General features: G+C 38.8%; 1 protein-coding gene across 1 annotated transcript in view; it reads right to left on the reverse strand.

Moving 5' to 3' along the window:
• The window catches only part of LOC149462635 (uncharacterized), a 460,266-nt gene that overhangs the window by 411,369 nt on the left and 25,508 nt on the right, over window positions 1–23,389 (reverse strand). The window contains exons 2-5 of the mRNA XM_089676647.1: window positions 18,383–18,529; window positions 12,586–12,697; window positions 11,678–11,796; window positions 11,394–11,529 (exon numbers count right to left, since the gene is read on the reverse strand). Coding sequence (XP_089532773.1) covers window positions 11,394–11,529; window positions 11,678–11,796; window positions 12,586–12,697; window positions 18,383–18,529 — 514 coding nt within the window. The remainder of the gene's footprint in view (window positions 1–11,393; window positions 11,530–11,677; window positions 11,797–12,585; window positions 12,698–18,382; window positions 18,530–23,389) is intronic.

Raw genomic sequence — 23,389 nt, forward strand, 5'->3', positions numbered from 1 at the left:
AGACTTCGGATGGATGGTATGTTTGTGTTGTTTACTATTTCAAGGAGGATTAGGTCTGTTCTTATGCTCCTATGTTTGCTGTTAAATTGAAATTGATTCCTCACTATACCTTTTAACTTGTGTGACACAGTGCTTAGTGCTATAGCTATATCTAAACTGCAAATATAAAAAATCTATATTAAAAGTAAAGTACTATCAGTGCTAAACTGGTGTCTAACTGCTATAAAAATAAACAAATGATAATGAAAACTTATATCACCCAGCTATAAATATAGCTAAAATACAAATGGCAATAATCATACTAAATATCACTAAAAATAGTGCATATTTAATATATTTATATCACTAAGTGCTGTGTCACACAGATCCATTATAGTGTATTAAACATATTCTTTGATATTCACACAGCAACTGTCAAGTTTATTTCAACGTGTTAATCATTTTTTTAGCGCAGACCTCACGTATATATTTGGATATCTCTTAACTTGTAAAGATAATTCAGCTGGGATTTTTCTGCAATTTGGCCCAAAATGAGTGTGAAAATCATGAAGAGGAGTTCATAATCGGCCTAGTGGCAAGGATCTATTTTGGAAGGGGGGGGGCATTTTGCCCAGTGAATATTAAACTAGAAAATCCCCCTAAAATTCAACAAGATCAGGGTTCGCTTAAATTAATGCACTCTGATTTACTCTAATCAATTGTGTGCTGACTGGACTGTAATTTGAATATTTAAAGTACAGTAGAGGTTTTTTTCTGATTACTAGTCAAAATCATTGGGTGAATCATGTTAAACTGTGAGAAAATGTAATTTCATTCATCTCTAGGCACTGACTTTCCATGTATAGACAGTTTCAGTACTAAGAGGGTTACATGTCTGGGGAAGGAGTCCTCTGTGACATTATTGCCCATATTTAGACTTCTACCAAAAATGGGCAGTGATATCATGGGGAACCTCTTGTTCAGAATTATCTGGGCTCATTAAATCATGCTAGTGGTGGAAAATTCCTCTTTGCTCAAACAGTATTGTGGAAGAAGGACCAATGCTCCCCCTTCTTCTGACAGTGCTGGAGGAATGCCACTGGACACCTTTCAATATCACTGGAAACTGGAAAGTTAAATATTATAAATATTACTACTTTTAGCTGTTTGCAATATTGGACTGGTTAGGGGTCCATGTAATTGCAGGTGTGTGCTTTTTTAAATACAAATTGAGCCTTTGTATGGTTAATTATTAAAGCACAGCAATTTCCTCACTAAAGATCAGATGTGGGTGAATCTTCATTGATCACATTTTCACACAGAGAAACCTTGTTTGATACAATTTTCAATGGGCAAATGCTGAGCTAACCTTGCATAAAATAATCAAAAACTATTGTGAAAGAGTAAATGTGAAAAATTTAAACCTAAACAAAAATTGGGAGAATCTTGACTGAAAATTATGAGCATCTTGCTGGAAAAATAAAAATACTCCTTTAGGTAAAAATAGGAAAGTATTTTATAAGTGATTCATTCTTCCCCATAAGTGGAGAAACTTCCTGAAGACCAAAACACTTCCTGGAGATATATAAAAAAGAATATGCAAACCCTGTGGCTCAATAAGGTGAAGGAAATGAGGAGGATGGAAGACCTCATCCTCTGCTTTTCAAATAACCATTAAATTCACCTTGTAATGTGGTTCAACTGGAACACCTTCACCTTCTCGAATGAGGATATGGCCACAATGCTCAGCTCTAATTAAACCGTTGTCCACTCATCGCATAACTCGGGCGGGGGGAGCATTCCTGTCCTTCCCATTGTTCTTCCCTTCCCCACTTCCCTAGTAGCTCATCCCTTCCCTCATTCCCCTACCTTTCCCCCACCTTCCTTTTACTACATTGCAACCCTGATTGCTACCTATTTACCTGTGGTGTCACTACTGTGGGTGTCACCTGGTGCAGTAAAACATGGTGTCACCCTCCCCTCCCAGTAATTTCTAACCCACATAACACTGTTTGTCCTGCCACTGCAGAGTGACAGCAGGGCAGGCAGTAGGGCACCAAGCAGGCTGGCGCATCAACCGCATGGCTCCCCCCACCCCCCCAGCTTGCCACGGTGCTCTGTCATACACCCATCCATGTCTCTCAGTCCTCTTCCATGTCTCTCAGTCTTCCCTTGATAACCCTTTCATATACCCCTCCATGCCTCTCAGTCCCCCTCCATGTCTCTACTTCCTCCCACCATTCTGCCCCTGTAAGTGGAGAAACCTCCTGAAGACAAGAAAACCTCCTGAAGATCTATAAAAAAAATATGCAAACCCCGTGGTTCAATAAGGTGAAGGAAATCAGGAAGATGGAAGACCTCATCCTCTGCTCTCCAAATAACCATTAAATCCACTTTGCTATGTGGTTCAACTGGAACACCTTCACCTTCTCATGTGAGGGTAAGGCCACAATGCTCAGCTGTAATTGAAACCATTGTCCCCTCATCGAATAACTCGGGGGGGGGGTTGGGTTTTAGCATTCCTGTCCTTCCCATTGTTCTCCTCTTCCCCACTTACCTAGTAGCTCATCTCTTCCCTCAATCCCCACTTCTCCCTCCACCTTCCCTTTCCTACATTGCAACACTGAATGCTCCCTATTTACCAGTTGCGTCACTACAGTTGGTGTCACATGGTGCGTTAAAACATGGTGTAAAACATGTTTTTTCTTATGTAACACTGTTTCCCCTGCCACTGGGAAGTGACAGCTGGACAGGCAGTAGGGCACTGAGCAGGCTGGCGCATTGGCGTGGCTCTCCCCCCCCCAGCCTGCCACAGTGCTCTGTCATATACCCTTCCATGTCTCTCAGTCCTCCTCCATGTCTCTGTCCTCCTCCATGTTTTCCAGTCCTCCCTTCATATTCCTCTCATATACTCTTCCATGTCTCTCAGCCCTCCTCCATGTCTCTCAGTCTTCTCTTCATATCCCTCTCATACACCCATTCATGTCTCTCAGTCCTCCCTTCATATCCCTCTCATATACCCCTTCATGTCTCTCAGTCCTCCCTTTATATCCCTCTGATATACCCCTCCATGTCTCTCAGTCCTCCCTTCATATCCCTCTCATATACCCCTCCATGTTTCTCAGTCTTCCCTCCATATCCCTCTCATATACCCTTCCATGTCTCTCAGTCCTCCCTCCATATCCCTCTCATATACCCCTCCATTGACGCTCCTGTCTGTTTCTCTCTCAGGCATGTGACCAGCCTGCTGGCTCTGCTGCATCCATGGAGATGCATCAGGCAGAGCCCTAGATCAGTCTGTGATCTCCATGGCTTGTGCTGCTGCCAATCACAGTATGCCACCACCCATTTTTCTGTGCAACCTGAGTTGTCTATTGGCTGCAAGGCTGTCAGGTGCTCCTAGTGATGCTGAGCATCGCAGTAGTCTTCCCTGCACAGGTTGTGGCTGTCTTTATACAAGCAGCCTGGCGGACGCTGCCCATGGGGCCTGGCCTGGTGTCACCCCTCTGGTGGGTGCCACTCGGGTGCGGTCCGCACCCCCATAGCGACGCCACTGCTATTTACATCTTCCTGCAATTGCACCATATTTGCTCTTACCACTTTCTCATTCTCTCTCATTTTACTCTTTTGTCATTGACCTCATCTTCTCCATTTCTACATACCCTATGCTAAAATGTACAACACCCTGGTTGATGTGCATTTACCAATTGTCATGTTTATTCTATACTCATGTTTTTAAAGACTGTACAACAAAATATAGCTTTCTGCTATGTGAAATATGAATTAAAAAAAAACAAAAACAAAACAAGCATGTCACTAAACTAAGGTGAAGGGAAACTATAGGTTTTAGAATAAACAACTACAGTTGTCAGCCCCTTTGTGACAGCAATAAAATTAAGCTAAAACAAAACCAAAACATGTTTAAATAATGAAAACTGAAAAAAAATTAACAAAAAAACCCCATTATTATTAAAGCTCCCTGCCCGCACATACACACAAATGCAAAAACATTAAGCGCACACATATAAGGGTACCGTAGTGTAAGAAATGGCATTGTCCTATATGATATTAATTCAAAGGAAATACTGTATATGCAAATAGATTTTTATGGGTACCATGTGAAGAATCCAGTCAAAAAGTGGTCATTATTCAAGCAACGAATATTTGTGAGAGCTATAGGTACAAAAACAAGGCTGAGCAGGTATGTCCATGCACTCTGTAGACCCCATTGGTACTAGCCTTATCATGGGAGGGCCGTATCCATAAAAAGAGTAAATTCCAAATGAGTCAGTTAAAGTATTACTAAACCCAGGACCCTGCATTCACTATATCTGGTCTGCCACAGTACACACAACATGGAAATGCAATTATTTTAGTAAATATAAACTGCTAAATACCTTTTCTCATCAGCATTATATAGCAGTTATGTGACTTCTATCAGTGTCCAGCTGAGTACTGGTTAAAGACTGTAGGAGGAGTTTTAATTCTGCTTTGACTATCCTATGAGGCTACCCTATGTGCTGATTGGCCCTGTGCTGATCACATGCTGATCACATGCAACCTGCCAAGGAAGAAAAAAAACTCTCTAGCAATACACACTAAACTGAACATGAGCAGAGTGACTCCTAGAGCTCTGTACTATCAGCAGATGGATTGGGGACAATAGAAAAAGAAGAGGACCAGAGAAGACAGGATCAAACCACCTCTTTTCTGGAGGAGTAACCCCTTAGGTTCCACAATGAGTATAACAAGCATGCTTTAATGCATATACAGACTGATTTTACTGTTGTGGATTTAGTAACATTTTAAATGTTCTTTAAAAAATTATTGACCAGAACATGTCTGCAAAATCACCTGTGAACAATCCAATCTAATTGGACCAATTTGTGTAACGTTCAATTATGTCTACAGGCATGTTGAATGTGGAATGCTCATGTCTTCAGGTACCTTGACTTCAGAAGCAATCTGCTGATGCTCATAGCCATGAGAAACGTAATCCACAATCATCTCTGACATTTTTTTCAATTAAGAGTGCTTTTTCAAAGATGTGTATTGAGAAAAATATGGGGGTGACTTTTGCTAACCTCCTTTTGAAAACTCAAGCTGCTTGGCTATCCTACAAGTCTAATGGCTTCAATAAATTTGTCACTTACGGAGAACAAGTATGCCACAAGTAAAGTTAGAATTAATTTGAAACAATTGATCTGCACGCTTGTTCTGGATCAGTAACTCGGAAAATATTAAAGATACTAGATCGGGGCAGCCAGGCCACTCTCATTTAAGAGATCAGTAATGGCAACCTACATATTACCTTTAGGACAGGCTTGCTTTAAAATTGGTAGATTTTAGTATTATGACAGATTTGAGACTTAAATTTCTAATCTGCCTAAATTACTTTGACTGTTCAGACAACAGCTAAAGGATTAAAATAAAACACTAAAGGGATCTTTAGATAATTATCACACCATAATATAAAATGTAATTAGACAATCTGTTAAATGCCTTTTATTAGTTAATTTTCTCGTAACTGAGTAGAGTTAAAAAAGAAATATATTATTGCGCTGTTCTTCTATTTCTCAATGTGCTTTATCTTCTAGTGACATCAATTGTCTTACGTAAGCTTGTCCACAATAACATCCAATGTCATCTGTAATATTGTGCTCAGCTCGAGAGCCTTTTTTTAGATCAACTAAAAAGAACTTGGTGACATGCTAATGCTTGCCTGCTAAGAGTAAGGATTTACAGATTAGATTTGAAAGGATATATACTAAAACTGGGTCAGATTTGTCACCAGGAGTTACTAATTTTATACATCTTCATACTTCTAATTTTCCTATATTACACAGGCTGCAGAAATTGGGAGGACTGACATTGAAAAAGGAGTTTATGTAATGTGTTTTTTCAACATCTTGTCATAGCAACCTAGTGGTTGATTTATGTAATCTGAGGGAAAGAAGGAAAAGCCACAGTTTTTTTTGTAAAAAGAGATGATGAAATGTTGCAGGTATTTTGTGCTAACCACATTTCTCTGGGACCTATAGGCTTTACTAAGCATGTGCATATTATAGGAGCCAATGGGATTTCTTCAACAAATGACTGATTGTGCTAATGTATGCAGGTATCTATATATTTTTTTCTAGAAGCTAGGGAAGAATTAATAGTGACATGGGAACAGCACATTAGGCTACTGGATTGTGAGCACTATTATTACAATAATTATAATTTTACAAATAAGAACAGAAACATTTGAATCAAAGTATATAAGCTCTAATAATAAACTTCTCTTATTTGGTCCTCTTTGGTCAGGGAAAGTATACCCAACCCAGCAGTAAAAAGTAATTTTTTTTAAGTTAATGAGTCCTTAGATGTGGTGATTGCATTAGTTTTCTTTTTTTTTTTTGTTTAAGAGCCAGTTCACACCTGGGATCAGACAGGAACACAGTATATGTTCCTGTGAAATTCCTATGAGTTCCTGTGTGGTGCAATTTTGCAACCCATTTCTTAGAAAAGGTTAAAATTGCACCAGAACGGGCCACAATATATCCTATGGTACTATGGTACTATGGTACCATGCAATCTGGTGCCTCCAAATGCACTGCATTTGCGATCTGTGTTTGTAGTGCCATTAATATTACATTGGCACCCGTAGCAGATCGCAAAGGCAGTGCATTTTTAGTGTGGTTCAGGAAAGACGCACTGAATACGCCATTCCCGCACCACGTTCTGGTGTGAATTGTCTTCTAAACGGTTTTCTCTTTATGTTAACTTTCTGTATCACTCTTCCTATCCTATTGTGTCAACACTCAACCTACTGTATCATGACCACAAAAACATCCTCCTTTTCTCCAGAGAGAAGAGGGTTCTACACTCTTCAAAAATAGCAGAGAACAGTGTAAATTAAAAAATGCAGCATGAGCCAAGAGCACAGATCGTTACCAGCTGAAAAGATTGCTGGCAAGATCAACTGGTATTATTATATAACGCCAACAGTTTGCGCAGCGCTTTACAATACAAGGGAGACAGTACAATTACAATACATTTCAGTACAGAAGGAACAGGAGGGCCCTGCTCGTGGAGCTTACAATCTAAAGAAAGGGGGACAACAATTGAAACAGGTACATTTTGCACTTATTTACATTTTGCATCAATATTAGATATAACAAAACCCTTTCAGGGAAAAAAAAAATCACTAGTAGAAAATGCAAGACCATTACCCCTGCTGACAGCAAAATGGGCAATGATTTTAAAGGTCCTTTTGGTTACCAGTGAGTATAAAAACTTTCTGAAAAATCAAAGTTTCCTTTAAGACGAAAGAATGTTGGAATGGCCAATCAGACGCAAATATATAGATATATCAGTACATATTATGTGGTGCTCCCAATTTTAATAATAACACCAATAATTCTTGTGACAAGGTACAAATAAAATTCTATCATTAAAATACTACAATAATACAATCAAAGGTAAACAAAAAGTGAATAAATATTCCCTATCCCAAAAATCACAAGAAAAGTCCACTTTTCCTAACATTATCTTTGTGTTTTCTTCCTTTGGACATACAGTCAGGTCCATAAATATTGGGACATCGACACAATTCTAACATTTTTGGCTCTATACACCACCACAATGGATTTGAAATGAAACGAACAAGATGTAATTTAACTGCAGACTGTCAGCTTTAATTTGAGGGTATTTACATCCAAATCAGGTGAACGGTGTAGGAATTACAACAGTTTGCATATGTGCCTCCCACTTTTTAGGGACCAAAAGTAATGGGACAATTGGCTTCTTAGCTCTTCCATGGCCAGGTGTGTGTTATTCCCTCATTATCCCAATTACAATGAGCAGATAAAAGGTCCAGAGTTCATTTCAAGTGTGCTATTTGCATTTGGAATCTGTTGCTGTCAACTCTCAAGATGAGATCCAAAGTGCTGTCACCATCAGTGAAGCAAGCCATCATTAGGCTGAAAAAACAAAACAAACCCATCAGAGAGATAGCAAAAACATTAGGCGTGGCCAAAACAACTGTTTGGAACATTCTTAAAAAGAAGGAACGCACCGGTGAGCTCAGCAACACCAAAAGACCCGGAAGACCACACAAAACAACTGTGGTGGATGATCGAAGAATTCTTTCCCTGGTGAAGAAAACACCCTTCACAACAGTTGGCCAGATCAAGAACACTCTCCAGGAGGTAGGTGTATGTGTGTCAAAGTCACCAATCAAGAGAAGACTTCACCAGAGTGAATACAGAGGGTTCACCACAAGATGTAAACCATTGGTGAGCCTCAAAAACAGGAAGGCCAGATTAGAGTTTGCCAAACGACATCTAAAAAAGCCTTCACAGTTCTGGAACAACATCCTATGGACAGATGAGACCGAGATCAACTTGTACCAGAGTGATGGGAAGAGAAGAGTATGGAGAAGGAAAGGAACTGCTCATGATCCTAAGCATACCACCTCATCAGTGAAGCATGGTGGTGGTAGTGTCATGGCATGGGCATGTATGGCTGCCAATGGAACTGGTTCTCTTGTATTTATTGATGATGTGACTGCTGACAAAAGCAGCAGGATGAATTCTGAAGTGTTCCGGGAATATTATCTGCTCATATTCAGCCAAATGCTTCAGAACTCATTGGACACCACTTCACAGTGCAGATGGACAATGACCCAAAGCATACTGCAAAGGCAACCAAAGAGTTTTTTAAGGGAAAGAAGTGGAATGTTATGCAATGGCCAAGTCAATCACCTGACCTGAATCCGATTGAGCATGCATTTCACTTGCTGAAGACAAAACTGAAGGGAAAATGCCCCAAGAACAAGCAGGAACTGAAGACAGTTGCAGTAGAGGCCTGGCAGAGCATCACCAGGCATGAAACCCAGCGTCTGGTGATGTCTATGCGTTCCAGACTTCAGGCTGTAATTGACTGCAAAGGATTTGCAACCAAGTATTAAAAAGTGAAAGTTTGATTTATGATTATTATTCTGTCCCATTACTTTTGGTCCCTTAAGAAGTGGGATGCACATATGCAAAGTGTTGTAATTCCAACACTGTTCACCTGATTTGGATGTAAATACCCTCAAATTAAAGCTGACAGTCTGCAGTTAAAGCACATCTTGTTTGTTTCATTTCAAATCCATTGTGGTGGTGTATAGAGCCAAAAATGTTAGAATTGTGTCGATGTCCCAATATTTATGGACCTGACTGTAAATAATAAATGAACATTTAAAGCTCCAAAATCACATACAAACAAACTGAAGCTAGCCATAAGCCTTGTCGGAAAATTGTTTTCAAATGGAGGTTTTTAGCCAGCATGTAGGCACTGAACTCTAGACATACAAACTAGTATTTCAGTGAAAAGAAAGCCATTACTATGCAAGGAGACCCCAAACATCAGACCCCTTTTTAAATAGCACCAACTTGTCACTCACAAACAAGTCTCTGGTGACCCAAAACAAAAAGATTTATACTGTTTTGCCAAAAGTATTGCGATGCTTGCCTTCATGCACATGAACTTTAACATCCCAGCCTTAGTCCTTAGGGTTCAATATTGTGTTGGCCCACCTTTTGCAGCTACAATAGCTTCAACTCTTCTGGGAAGGCTGTCCACAAGGTTTATGAGTGTGTCTATGGGAATGTTTGACCATTCTTCCAGAAGCACATTTGTGAGGTCAGGCACTGATGTCAAATGAGAAGGCCAGGCTCGCAGTCTCTGCTCTAATTCATCCCAAAGATGCTCTATTGGGTTGAGGTCAGGACTCTGTGCAGGCCAGTCAAGTTCCTCCAGCCCGAACTCGCTAATCCATGTCTTTATGAACCTTGCTTTGTGAACTGGTGCGCAGTCATGTTGGAACAGGAAGGGCCCATCCCCAAACTGTTACCACAAAGTTGGGATCATGAAATTGTCCAAAATGTCTTGGTATGCTGATGCCTTAAGAGTTCCCTTCACTGGAACTAAGGGGCCAAGTTCAACCCCTGAAAAACATCCCCACATCATAATCCTCCCTTCACCAAACTTTACATTTGGAACAATGCAGCCTGGCAATTGCCAAACCCAGAAACATCCATCAGATTTCCAGACAGAGAAGTGGGATTTGTCGCTCCACTACTCTAGCGTCCAGCGGCAGCGTGGTTTTCGCCACTGTATCTGCCACTTTGTATTGCACTTGGTGATGTAAGGCTTGGATGCAGCTGCTCAGCCATGGAAACCCATTTCATGAAGCTCGCTACACATTGTTGTGCTAATCTGAAGGCCACATGAAGTTTGGAGGTTTTTAGCTACTGACTCTGCAGACAGTTGGTGATTTCTGCGCGCTGTGCGCATCAGCATGTGCTGTCACTTTACATAGCATACTACTTCGTGGTTGAGTTGCTGCTGTTCCAAGTTCCTTCCACTTTATCATAATACCACTAACAGTTGACCGTGGAAAATTTAGTAGCAAGGAAATTTCACGGATAGACTTATTGCAAAAGTGGCAACCTATCATGGTACCATGCTTGAATTCACTGAGCTCCTGAGAGCAACCCATTCTTTCACAAATGTTTGTAGAAGCAGTCTGCATGCCTAGGTGCTTGATTTTATACACCTGTGGCCATGGTGTGATTGGAACACCTGAATCCATTGATTTGGAGGGGTGTCCCAATACTTTGGCAATATAGCGTATGTGTTATTAGAGAGTCAGGTAAATTGCAAACATATACCCAATAAACTGGTAAAGGGGTTCCCCTGGATTCTGTACCTACTCCCCACAACACAGAAGTAGTACAAATACACACACCCAAGATTAAGAAAAGGTTTCTTAGAAAAAAAGTAAAAAGGCTCTTGCCATGTTCAATATTTTGTTAAATAAATGAATATTGTATACTACAGGGATTCTGTATTAGAATGTAGTGTTGTACTGTTTTTGCAGAACTGTGTTGCATAGAAATCCCAGTAACCATACAGGATTGAGATGAATATCTCCAGTTGGGACACATGAAGTGACTGAGGTTTTGAATTAAACCTAAAATGTTAAAATGCTAATAAAAATATTTGCAATGGTGCTCATAAATTAATTTTTGGCTTATAGAGTACCTAGGTAGAATATCATGTAGTAAATACAGTATATATTTTCTTTTGTAGAAATTAGCTGCTACATTTTTGTGCCAAAAGTTAAAAATTGTGCTGTGGATGAATGTGAAGTGTGCTTTAACCTAGATAGTTTGGTTACAGTGATCAATGTTGAAAGATGGGGGAATGATTTATGGTGGAAATGTTTAAAGTGTATTACTGCTAGTCTATTTAGAAATAGATGACCTGATCTCTTAATAGTCTCCTCAGACTAATAAATCAATAGGATAAATTATCAAACTAACAAGAAATGTAAATTCATCACTCATATTTCCAGTTTCACAAAGCTAAATAAAATGGATTACCTTTGTACTTGTTTAATGTGAATCTCTCTGCCTTGTCTATTGCAAAAGATAAATCTTTACTCTCCACAGATTTTGTCTGTCGTCTCCTTGAGAATGATCTCCAAGCTAACAGCTCATTATCCATTCCAGAGTAGTCCTGAAAATTTAAAAGTAAATACTGTGTAGATCTGGTATTATCTGTACATATTTGTTTGCCAGGAACCCTAATTAACTGTTGTATATCAATTACAAAAGAGTAAATAAATGAAAGTAAAATATTCTTTGCTTACCATCATTTTGGCAACATTACTTTGGCAATTGCTCAAGCTACTAGGTGCCAAGATCAAATCCATCTTATTTTCAACTAGATTAAAGGTATGATTGACAAACTGTGTCATTTCTGCAGAGAGTTTAGCAGGGTCACCTACAAAAAATAGAGCAAAATTAGCATACTAGCATTAGTCTGACTATATAGGATGTATAGTAGTTGTGCTATATATTCTAAATTAAAATTAAAAGATGGTAGGGATCTAATATCAACATTCTACACTACCTGGTAGCATTAACATTTACTGAAAATATTCAGGAAGCTAATAATTTGATTCCACATAATTAAGAAAGATCATTAACTCTTAAAATACATTTCCAAAGATGGGTAAAGAAGATGGGGAATGAATGCACCAAAACAATTTTGACAAATTTAAATATTTATTGTTTATATAAAAAATATATGGAAACCTTCCCATCAGACTAGTCACATTGATGGGAACATGTTACATAGCGGCATCAATGTGACTGCTCTGATAGGAAAGTTTTTATATTTTTTTGTTATAAACAATAAGTATATTTACGCTATGCCCATGTTGTTGTGGTGTAAAATAAATTAATTCCCTGTCTTCTTTACATATGTTTGAGAATTTATTTTTATAGATACCTATCTTGGACAGATTAAATGCTTCCTTGATTGTGAGGAGACAACATGGACTTTACACGTAAATGACAGCGTACACGTCTTTATCTTTATTATATTATTATTATACAGCATTTATAAAGCGCCAACAGTTTGCTCAGCGCTGTACAAAGGGGGACAGAACATGCAACAGTACAGTAACAATACAATGCAAAACACAAGGAGCTAGAGGGCCCTGCTCTTTCAAGCTTATTATCTAGTTATTATTCACTCTTAATACCACAATGGCTATGTTTTCCAAACCTGAAAGATAACATCCCATTTGCTCTGCTGTTTTTGTCCAAAGATCCGACAACCAGATTTGTTTATTTTTTTCCAGTTTCTCAAATTCAACCTTACTTATGTTTGGAGGATGCTTAAAATAAGAGAAAAAGAGAAATAATTGCACAGCAAAATAAAATGCAACCATAATTTACTATATTGTAGTAGAAAAAAAGTGTACAAATAGATAGATAAGAAAAGAATAACTGAAAGCAATTTTTCTCCAATCGCTGACTCCTAGCCAACCTTAATGTTTCTTGTGATAGCCTCTCAAGATGTGTTTAGTACCCACTGGTCTGGACACCTGCAGCATTACACATTTCTACAAAATGCATTTAAACAATCAGAGAGGGTTTAAAATATAATAAAATGCATTCCAATCTTAATCACTGTATTTTTCTTTTTAGCTCTATTCTTTAAAGCCTAACTCAGGCAACAGCTGTTTCTTTCTATTTTGTACCATTCTGGAAAGGCATATAAACTCTAGGAGGTGTTTATTTGCAATATGTGGCCCAAATAGGGAGCTATTTCCACACTTTCTGTCAGGACGAGAAAGAAAAAACTTGGAAGTAAGAGAAACTCTTTTAGATTGTGAGCCCTGTAACAAGAAGTCACATAGCACTAGTAACAGATGTAGAAGTAGTAGTAATAGTAGTAGTAGAAGTAGTAGTAGTAGAAATCCTCCATGTATTGTGCTGCTATTATAGGAGCAGGTAGTAAGTTGAAATTGTTCTGGAAGGGTTATAGATAGCAATACAAACTTGACATAATAACTTACTCTTTTCAAGCCTATCCAAAACGAAAAAAAATAATTTGTCTCACATCCTCAGTCTGCAGCATTAGAGTGTGTTTTAGGCAGGCCATACACTGAGTGAATTTCTTCCCTGCAACCATGGGTTCAGTGTTGACAGGGAAACCCTTCCACTGAGCCATTATATTCTCCCAGCAGCAGGGAGGGGGAGCAGGAGCAGACAGTGAAGATTGCTAGTGGATAATCATGTAAAATCCAGAAGGCTGGTTGTACCCAAGTTGATTGATCAATCAACCTGAGTACATACATCCTGCCGATACATGCCTTGAATCTTGGCCAGGTCCTGCTGCAAAAGAGGCCAGAGGAGATCGGCTCACATACTATTACTATATTAGTTTTTCGGGGGTTTTTTACCTTTAAAAGAAGAACCCATGTAAGCACTCTAAATCTCTATAAAGCCAAGCTGATATTACTCCCCCCCCTCCATGTTTCTTCCATCAAGATCGATAATGCAATAATGCATCAGTCCATCCCCTCATGCCAGGGTACTAGGTGTAATCCTGAACTTTGACCTATCCTTTCGACCCTAAATCTAATCGCTGTCAAAAGCTTGTAGGCTTCACCTCTGTAACATCTCTACAATTGGCCCCTATTTAACTAATGAAACCACCAAGCTATTCATTCACTCCCTTGTTATCTCTCACTTTGACTATCCCCTCTTCAGTCTATCATGAATGCTGCTGCCAGACTCATCCACCTTACCAACCACTCGATGTCTGCCACCCCTTTCTGCCAATACCTCCACTGGCTTCTGATTGCCCAGTGAATTAAATTCAAAATAACAACATACAAAGCTATTCACAACTCTGCCCCAAGCTACATCACCAATCTTGTCTCCAAACATTACCCAAACCGTCCTCTCCACTCCTCTCATAATCTCCTTGTCTCCTCCTCTCATGCAGGTCTCCAGGACCTTGCCAGAGCCTCTTCGATCCTCTGGAACACTCTACCTCAATCTGTCCAGCTATATCCTACTCTGGCTGCCTTTAGGCGATCCCTGAAAACTCATCTCTCATCCCTGAAAACTCCTCCTTTTGTAACACTTGCCCCACCCTATTAGATTGTAAACTCCTTTGAGCAGGGCCCTTTTAATCCTCTTGTTTTTTATTGTATTGTATCTGTACTGTCTCCCTTTATATTGTAAAGAGCTGTGCAAACTGTTGGTGCAATATACTGTAAATTCTGTATAATAATAATAACTGGTCAGGATTCAAACTGTCTATGGCCGGCCTTACAGTATGTTGTCCTAAATGCGTTGGGGTTTTTAAGGTATCCTTCCCAGCAGCAAAAGGTATGAGATACCGAAACCCTGAGAGGAGAGTTATCTACTGATGACCCCAAAAAAGAGACCATAGGAGATTGGCTCACATGCTTTTACACATACATTACAATACTAGTTTGTTTTTTTATCTTTAAAAGAAGAACCCATATAAGCACTCTAATTGTATTAAAAATGGCCACATAAGCCAGTAATAAACTACAACTCTTTCAGTCCAACAGACTTTATATGATGACCCCATGCCTCTATGTGTCAGGACCAATGTATATATCTACATTCAAAACTTTTTTTGTAGTTTTGGATAGAGTGGAGAGATTAGAACACTTATCAGGGTTTTTTCTTTACCACACATAGCAAAAAAAACAGGGTTAGATCTCTTATCTTCTTCTAAAATTAAAAAACAAAGTTTTTCCTTTAGTTCTAATTTAGAAAGCATGAATAATTGTTCCTGGCTGTAGCCTCCACCCCCTTTCATCAACATGTGATCTCATTTGATTTAACAAGATATTCCACTATTGTAGTCTGCGAGAGTCATGCTGTCATTTAGTACAGTGTAGTGGAGAGGGTGGGCACAGGCAAAAATTGTTCATGCAGTTAGGTACTGATATGCAGATATGCCATCAGTCTTTTAAAAAGTTTAGGTATGATTTTTTTTTTTCTTTTGCATAATTACATTGGTCCAGCTTGGGCAAATGTATGTATGCATATCTCATACCTGACTGATCCCTGTGTAAGCTGTAAATCACCGTAGTCATTGACACTACTTCAGTGATACAGTGGGGAAAATAATGATTTGATCCCCTGCAATTTTATGAGTTTGCCTACTTACAAAGAAATGAAGGGTCTATAATTTTTATTAATTTATAGCATTTGTATCATGTGTTTTTTCTGGGTTTTTGGTTGATATTCTGTCTCTATTATTTAAAATACACATATGATAAAACATTTAGACCCTTTGTAAGTGGGCAAACTTACAAAATCTACAGGGGATCAAATAATTATTTTCCCCACTGTAGCAGCAGTATTCCAGATCCGTTGCTTAGTGGCCGCAATTCTACATACAGTTGTGCTCAAATGTTTGCATACCCTGGCAGAAATTGTGAAATTTTGGCATTGATATTGAAAATATAACTGATCATACCATACCATACTCTTTTATTGAAGGATGATGATCATATGAAGCCATTTATTATCAAAAAGTTGTTTGGCTCCTTTTTAACTCATGATAACAGAAATCACCCAAATGGCCATGATGAAAAGTTTACATACCTTGGAATGTTTGACCTTGGTACAGACACACAAGGTGACACACACGGGTTAAAATGCCAATTAGAGGTTAATGTCCCACATATGTGGCTTTTTAAATTGCAATTAGTGTCAGTTTCAGAGTTTGCTAGCTCTTACGTGGAAGCACTGACTAAGCTAGATACTGAGCCATGGGGATCAGAAAAGAACTGTCAAAAGTCCTGCCTAACAAGGTAATGAAACTTTATAAAGATGGAAAAGGACATAAAAAGATGTCCAAAGCCTTGAATATGCTAATCAGTACTGTTAAATCACCTATTAAGAAGTGGAAAGTTCGGTTATCTCTTGATACCAAGTCAAGGTCAGGTAGACCAAGAAAGATTGCAGCCATAACTGACAGAAGAATTGTCCTGGATTCAAAGAAAAACCCACAGGCAACCTCAAAAGAAATACAGGCTGCTCTGGAAAAAGATGGTGTGGTTGTTTTTAAGGAGTACAATACGATGATACTTAAACAAAAATGAGCTGTTTGGTCGAGGTGCCAGGAAGAAGCTTTTACTGCACCAATGCCACAAAAAATCCCAGTTACAACATGCCTGACAACACCTTGACATGCCTAACCAGGCCTTTTTGAGTCATTGATACAGTAAAGGCTTCTTTATGGCACCTCGACCATGTAGCTCATTTTTCTTCAAGGGTCATTATATTGTGCGCCTTCAGAACAACTACACTGTCTTCTTCCAAAGCAGCCTGTATTTTTCTTGTGGTTACCCATGGGTTTCCCTTTGTATTCCAAACAATTCTTCTGACAGTTGTGGCTGCAATCTTTCTTGGTCTACTTGTACTTAGCTTGGTATCCAGAGGTTCCTCAATTTTCTACTTCTTAGTGGAAGTGATGACTGGCATATTCAAGGCTTTGGACATCTTTTTATGTCCTTTTTCATCTTTACAAAACTCCATTACCTTGTTACGCAGGACGTTTGGCAGTTCTTTTCTGATCCCCATGGCTCAGTATCTAGCCTAGTCAGTGCTTCCACGTAAGAGCTAACAAACTCATTGACTATTTATACGCTGACACTAATTGCAATTTAAAAAGCCACAGATGTGGGACATTAACCTCTAGTTGGCATTTTAACCCATGAGTGTCACCTTCCATTCCAGGGTATGTAAACTTTTGATCATGGCCATTTGGGTGATTTCTGTTATCATTAAGATTTAAAAAGGAGCCAAACAACTACTTGATAATAAATGGCTTCATATGATCATCATCCTTCAATAAAAGCATTTTATGGCATGATTAGTCATATTTTCGATATCAATGCCAAAATTTCACAATTTTTGCCAGGATATGCAAACTTTTGAGCACAACTGTAGTAACCACAGCAGTTTGCTCACACGCTTGGCAGTGTCACCATTCAGAGAAATTCATGTATGAGATATGCATATGTACATTGGTCTGGACCAAAAGAAAAAAAATACCTTCAGCTTTAGGTACTGCAATATAATGTGGTGAAGTCTCAATTAGTATATAACAACTTTAACAGGCTTAGTTTTAACCCAACATCCTATTTTTACATTAGACCATGAATGTGCTTTAATTAAAAGTAACATGACACTGACTGTATCTTAAACACTAGTGACCAGCAGCACTGTGCAAGGGTTCCTGTTTCCACGTCTGCCTCACTTTAGAGATCAGACATAGAAATGCTGAAGCAGCCCTAAAATGGATACAGGATGTCCTGTGTATTGCCATCACATGAGAATGAGATGTCATGATAATGGGATGGCATGATAACAAGGGCCCTACTGTAACTATTCAGTCTAAGTCCACCATTACCCCTCTCTGCTTCCTTTAAACATTTCTGACTTCAGGTCCACTTTAAGGTGGACAGTGTATGAAGCCAGCCAAGATCTATTGAAATGTAAAGGTTTCATATTCCACACATCTCAATGAACTTGTCATAGGAAATTAAACATTTATATCATATTAGCAAACAAAAATTCACTCTGCAGAACAAGGAGAGAAATCTCAGCCACCGCACACCATGCAAGCCCAGCGTAATAGGTGATAGCAGTCTCAGCCTAGCTCCATCTAGTCCATGCCCCCTGAGATGTTTCGCCCCAACCACTAGGCTTAGTCATGGTCACCCTTACCTTCATGACTAAGCCCATGGACGGGGTGAAACATGTTGGGGGGGGGGCGTGGACTGAATGGAGTTAGGCTGAGGCTGCTATCACCCATTACATGCTGGGCATGCATGGTGTGCAGTGAATGAGATTTCTCTCCTTGTTCTGCTGATTATATGGAGTCAGGATGGACTCCTAGCCTGACCTGCACCCTCAGTGGAATATAACCGAATGAGGGACATAGATGCTGGAGCAGAGACTCTGAAGTTGGTTCAGGTTCACAAACATTCACTGCCATAAACTTTATTGCTACTTACCAGCAGGGTAGGATTATTTGGATATTTACTAAAATGTTTTTCTACAAAGTCCCTTCCCAGGAGCTTAAATATCATTTGCCTTTCCTTAGGATCATTAGGTAATGGTTCCACTTTTGCAGCAAAGCTAGTTCCAACTCTGTTCAACACCTAAAAAAAAATAACAGACAAATTCATACATTTTGACTTTTTTAGTAATGCACAGTTCAGTAATAACAAATTAGAATCCTTGCTTCAGTGGTCTGATATCAGTAAGGTGGATATTTGGGTCAATACACAATACAGTATACATTATTACAGCTGTCCTCTACAATTTTGCATTTAACAATACAGATTGTACGAAGCTATGCATGTTCTGTCAATATTTTAACACTCAAAAATGCACATATCAACCAATATGGTAACATTTTTGCTTTGTTTTTATGTTTAAAGGGACACTGTCTTAAAGTAATACTAAACACATTTTTATACACCAATTGTTCTAAAATATCAATTGATATATTTTTTAATCTCTTAGCATTGTTTTCAATAGTTTTCTTTATTTATACTGTGCATGCTCCCTATTCTCCACTGATGCCTCTCACCTCATTCTACTAATGTAGAGTAAGCAGTGCCATTATTTCTAGAACTGAAATTCCCATAAAGCTGAATGTGTCTACAAGAAGACATGTAGTCCATCTTGGCAACGAGCAGGAGAGGGTGGCTATGTTCATATATACGGGGCATGGAGAACAAATGTAGCCACTCTAGAAAATGTTGTCTGAAAATAGTAGAAAAAAGCTTGCCTTTGAGAGAAGAAAGAAAGAAAGAGAGAGAGAAGGAGGGAGAGAGAGAGAAGGGGAGAGAGAGAGAGAGAGAGAGAGAAGGGGGGGAGAGAGGGGGGAAGAACGAGAGAGAGAGAGAGGAAAAGAACGAGAGAGAGAGAGGGAAAGAACGAGAGAGAGAGAGGGAAAGAACGATAGAGAGAAAGGGAAAGAACGAGAGAGAGAGAGAGAAAGGAAGGAAGGAAGGAAGGAAGGAGGGAAGGAGGGAAGGAGGGAAGGAGGGAAGGAGGGAAGGAAGGAAGAAATAGAAGGTACATTCTATTTATATTTAAATATATTGCATCTATTGCATTATATAAAAAATTTGAGTGTAGAGTAACCTCAAGTGTAAGATCCGAAAAACTGCTGCAGGTGTTAAGTGCAGGCATCTTGAAGTGTAATAACTATATATACCCGCAGCAACTTTAAAATCTAGTAGATACTATGGAATGTTGGGCCCTCTGGAAGGAAAAGCTCCAGCCAAAGTTTGCTCTCTCTGCTAACTGTGTCCTGCACATTCCTCCTGGCCAGCAAGCAAGCTTAAAGTGGTATTGGTCATACCACTGGAGTGGCCTATCCAGTCTCCAGACCTTAATCCTATAGAAAATGTATGGAGGGAGCTGAAACTTCGAGTTGCCAAGTGACAGCCAAGAAACCTTAATGATTTAGAGTAAATCTGTAAAGAAGAGTGGACCAAAATACCTCCTGAGATGTGTGCAAACCTGTTAACCAACTAGAAACATTTTACCTCTGTGCTTGCCAACAAGGGTTTCTCCAACAAGTACTAAGTCATGTTTTGCTTGGGGATCAAATACTTATTTTACTCACTGAAATGTAACTCAATTTATAAAATTTGTAGCGTGTTTTGCTGGATTTTTGGTTGATATTCTGACTCTATCATTTAAAATACACTTATGATAAAAATGATAAACCCTTCATTTCTCTGTAAGTGGGCAAACTTTGAAAATCTGCAGGGGATCAACTAATTATTTTCCCCACTATCTATCTATCTATCTATCTATCTATCTATATATCTATCTATCTATCTATCTATCTATATTACCAGAACTCACCAGTCCTTAGAGATATTTTTTTTTCTTAATTTTTATCTGGTAATCCTACCAGTAACAAACCTCCTGTCCTAGGGTGACAATGCTCACTCACTGTACTGTCTCTATGGAGAAGCTGCATTGTCACTATAGAACAGAAGGTGTGTTAGGACTACAGAACATCTCCCCCCTCCCCTCATCTCCCTAATACAGTCCAAAAAGAATCTTCAACAATACTAACTGATAACAAACCTGTCACTAGATTTCAGGCAAGATAAACTGATTTTTTGCACTTATAGAGCAGATGCTGTATGACAAAACTCCTTCAACTGTATAATTAACAGACATAAAGGGGACAAATATTATATGTTCATTGCTAGGATTTACGTACACTTCAAGCTAAAAGGTGTACACGTTTTTAAAATAGGATCTTGCTAGCTGGAAAAAGAGAAACCAATCTTAAATGAGCTTTTAATGCCAGCAAAATAATTTCATAATAAATATTATGGGAAATATACAAGAAAACTCATGCTCATAAATTCTTATATATTATCTCTTTATCTATGGAGCAATCACTTTGGAATACTATGTCTCCAATTCCACTGCCATAATTAACCTCTAAGGTATCGCTTCACAGAAAATTATTGTAGTTCTAGTGGAAATAGCAGGTAGAACTGTATGAGATCATGAAATGCCTGCTAATGCATTGAATTAATATTTAATGCTGATCTGCAGGGAAGGAAAAGAGTAGAATAAGTGTCACTGCATTATTTTCCTTCAGTGCTGCCATTTCTCACATGATTACCTGCCTAATTTACTCCAACAGCTACTCTAAACGCATCAAAGGAGTCCCCTCTTCTATCTACCATAGACATCCTTATTTTTATATGTTTAATCGTTATCTATGTTCAAGAACATGCCAATGTTGGGTTGTTTGCTCTGCAGTCACTAAAGGACAAATGCAGCCAAATGTTTATTCACTAATAAATCTCTAACCTATTTAATGAACTAGAACATATTTAGAGCTGTTTTCTAGACAGATATAAAAACACCAATCATTATAGTATTTCTAAATGGAAGAACAGTAGTTTAAGGACCTGACTTTGTATTATTTCCAGCATTCTACATATATTTCCTAGTACAGCAGCACGCCAGCAGAGTAAGGGCAAGCACTAGCAGCAATTCATGTTCTACTACAGTGCACATGCGTAGACAAGGAAAATACTGACTGGATGAGAGAGTAAAAAGAACACTAGACGCCTTCTGCTCCTTCATTATCCAGTAAATGCAGAAGACTGGAAAGAAAACAATAAAGCAATATTAAACCCAAAGCCAAAAATGGAATATATTGCAGCTTATCAATTCTTAGAAGTGATTACTGCATCAGTTTTCTTTATAGGCTTTAAAAAAAATCTTTATTTAGCAGTGTAATGCCTATGAAATGTGTTGGCCTTGGACCATTTGTTTCTTGGGTCATTTTTACAATAAAGCATTGTTACCCAAATGTCAGGGGCATGAGAGGTGACTGATGTGTCATTTCTCCATGCCAAAGGAACAGAGTCACAAGATATTCTGCTGAGAGCAAGATAAAAACTTGTTTATGGAAATTGAACGTGTTTATGACATCTAGTAACCTCACATTAGGAGATTAGGAGATAAAAACCTGTTTAAAGACGTCTACTTGCTTGAGAAGTTAAAAATCCTTAAGTCTGGGGTAGATGAGAAGAAGTTTTGGGGGAGATAAGAAGCAAAAGTTTGACTTTTCAGATAATGAATATGGTGGTTGAACGTGACTCTGTTATCCTCACGGAACCCTTCTGCTAGCTCCTCCTGTGGTGGGTGTGGTGCCCGCCCACTATTGGGCAGCTTCCAGAAAATTGGTTTAAAAGGTGGAGGTCTAGGCGAGACCAGGTAGAAGCCCCCATTAGTGGCCAGAGGACGCTCTGAAGCTGGTATTTTTGCAAAGGCTATATGGGCTCATTGACTGGTCGCGCCTACGGCTTCCCCGTGACCCCTTGGGCAGTGTGGTTCTGATGGGATCTGTTCCTTCCATCTTCAAACATAGCTTTGCTAATGTATTAACTCTATGCTGTGATGCTGTCAAATGATGTGTCTATTTCATGCTGTAATGCTCACATTCTTATTGGTGTGTGTTATTATGCAGATTGTGATGACTATAAGATATATCCTCCTGTGTGTTGTGTGATAATAAAAGTGGAGGTTTTGACAGTGCAAGAATATTGCAGTTGGATTGTTATTTCTTGGAGTGCTGGGTGAAAGCTATGATGTGCCAGGGCAGGTGTTCATTTGGTAGATTGTCTTTCACATACGTAGAATATGTAATGGTTTAAAAGCTGATTAAAAGGTACCTGTATGACTACATGTTGATTGTGTGTGTGTATATGACTTGTTTTTAGTTATTGCACCCAGCATTTCTATTACAAGTGGTATGCAGCGATACAACATCATGTTCACAATCTAATACACCAGCCTCATTAAACATTATGAATACAATCATGGAATGAAAGGGTAAATCAACATAGTATCTAATGCTCCACATCAACTATAAAGGGCAACTAAGGCCTGATAGACTAATACTACAACAGAATGGTCTGTGACATAAAGGAAGGTGAAAAGGAGGCCAATAGTATCGCGTACACACCTAGAAAGTTAATTGGAAAGCAGGTAAACAATAACAGGAGGCAGGGAAATGGCAGTTGTCATGCATAGTGAAGGACAATGTGCCTAGGCCTCCTAGCAGTCATACCCTTCTGTCAGTGCATGCTTTCTTTCTTTTATTTTCACCTGGTGATGTTTTTCAACAGAACAAGCTGTCCTGCAGATGTAGCAGTTAGAGGGATGAGACAAATAATTTAACACTCACAGGGTGCTTACAATGATCAACTTATATTTGTTTATGTGAAACCTTTATCCCAAAAGGAAATAAACTGTTGCTGTAACTGCTTAAAATGAGCTAGTTGGAGTATGGCTTCAATTTGCTAGTGTATCTAAATTTGTTAGTACATATAACACTCTCTTTCCCCCAAATTAAACCCAAAACCTAAAATGTCATATATTGCAGCTTACCAATTTTTAGATGTGATCACTGCATCATTTTTCTTTTATAGGCTTTCTTTCTTTCATTTTCACCTGGTGAT

The sequence above is a fragment of the Staurois parvus genome, unplaced genomic scaffold, assembly GCF_062004578.1.
Source record: "Staurois parvus isolate SC_StPar_1 unplaced genomic scaffold, SC_StPar_1.0 ptg000172l, whole genome shotgun sequence".
Classification (NCBI taxonomy): Eukaryota; Metazoa; Chordata; class Amphibia; order Anura; family Ranidae; genus Staurois; species Staurois parvus.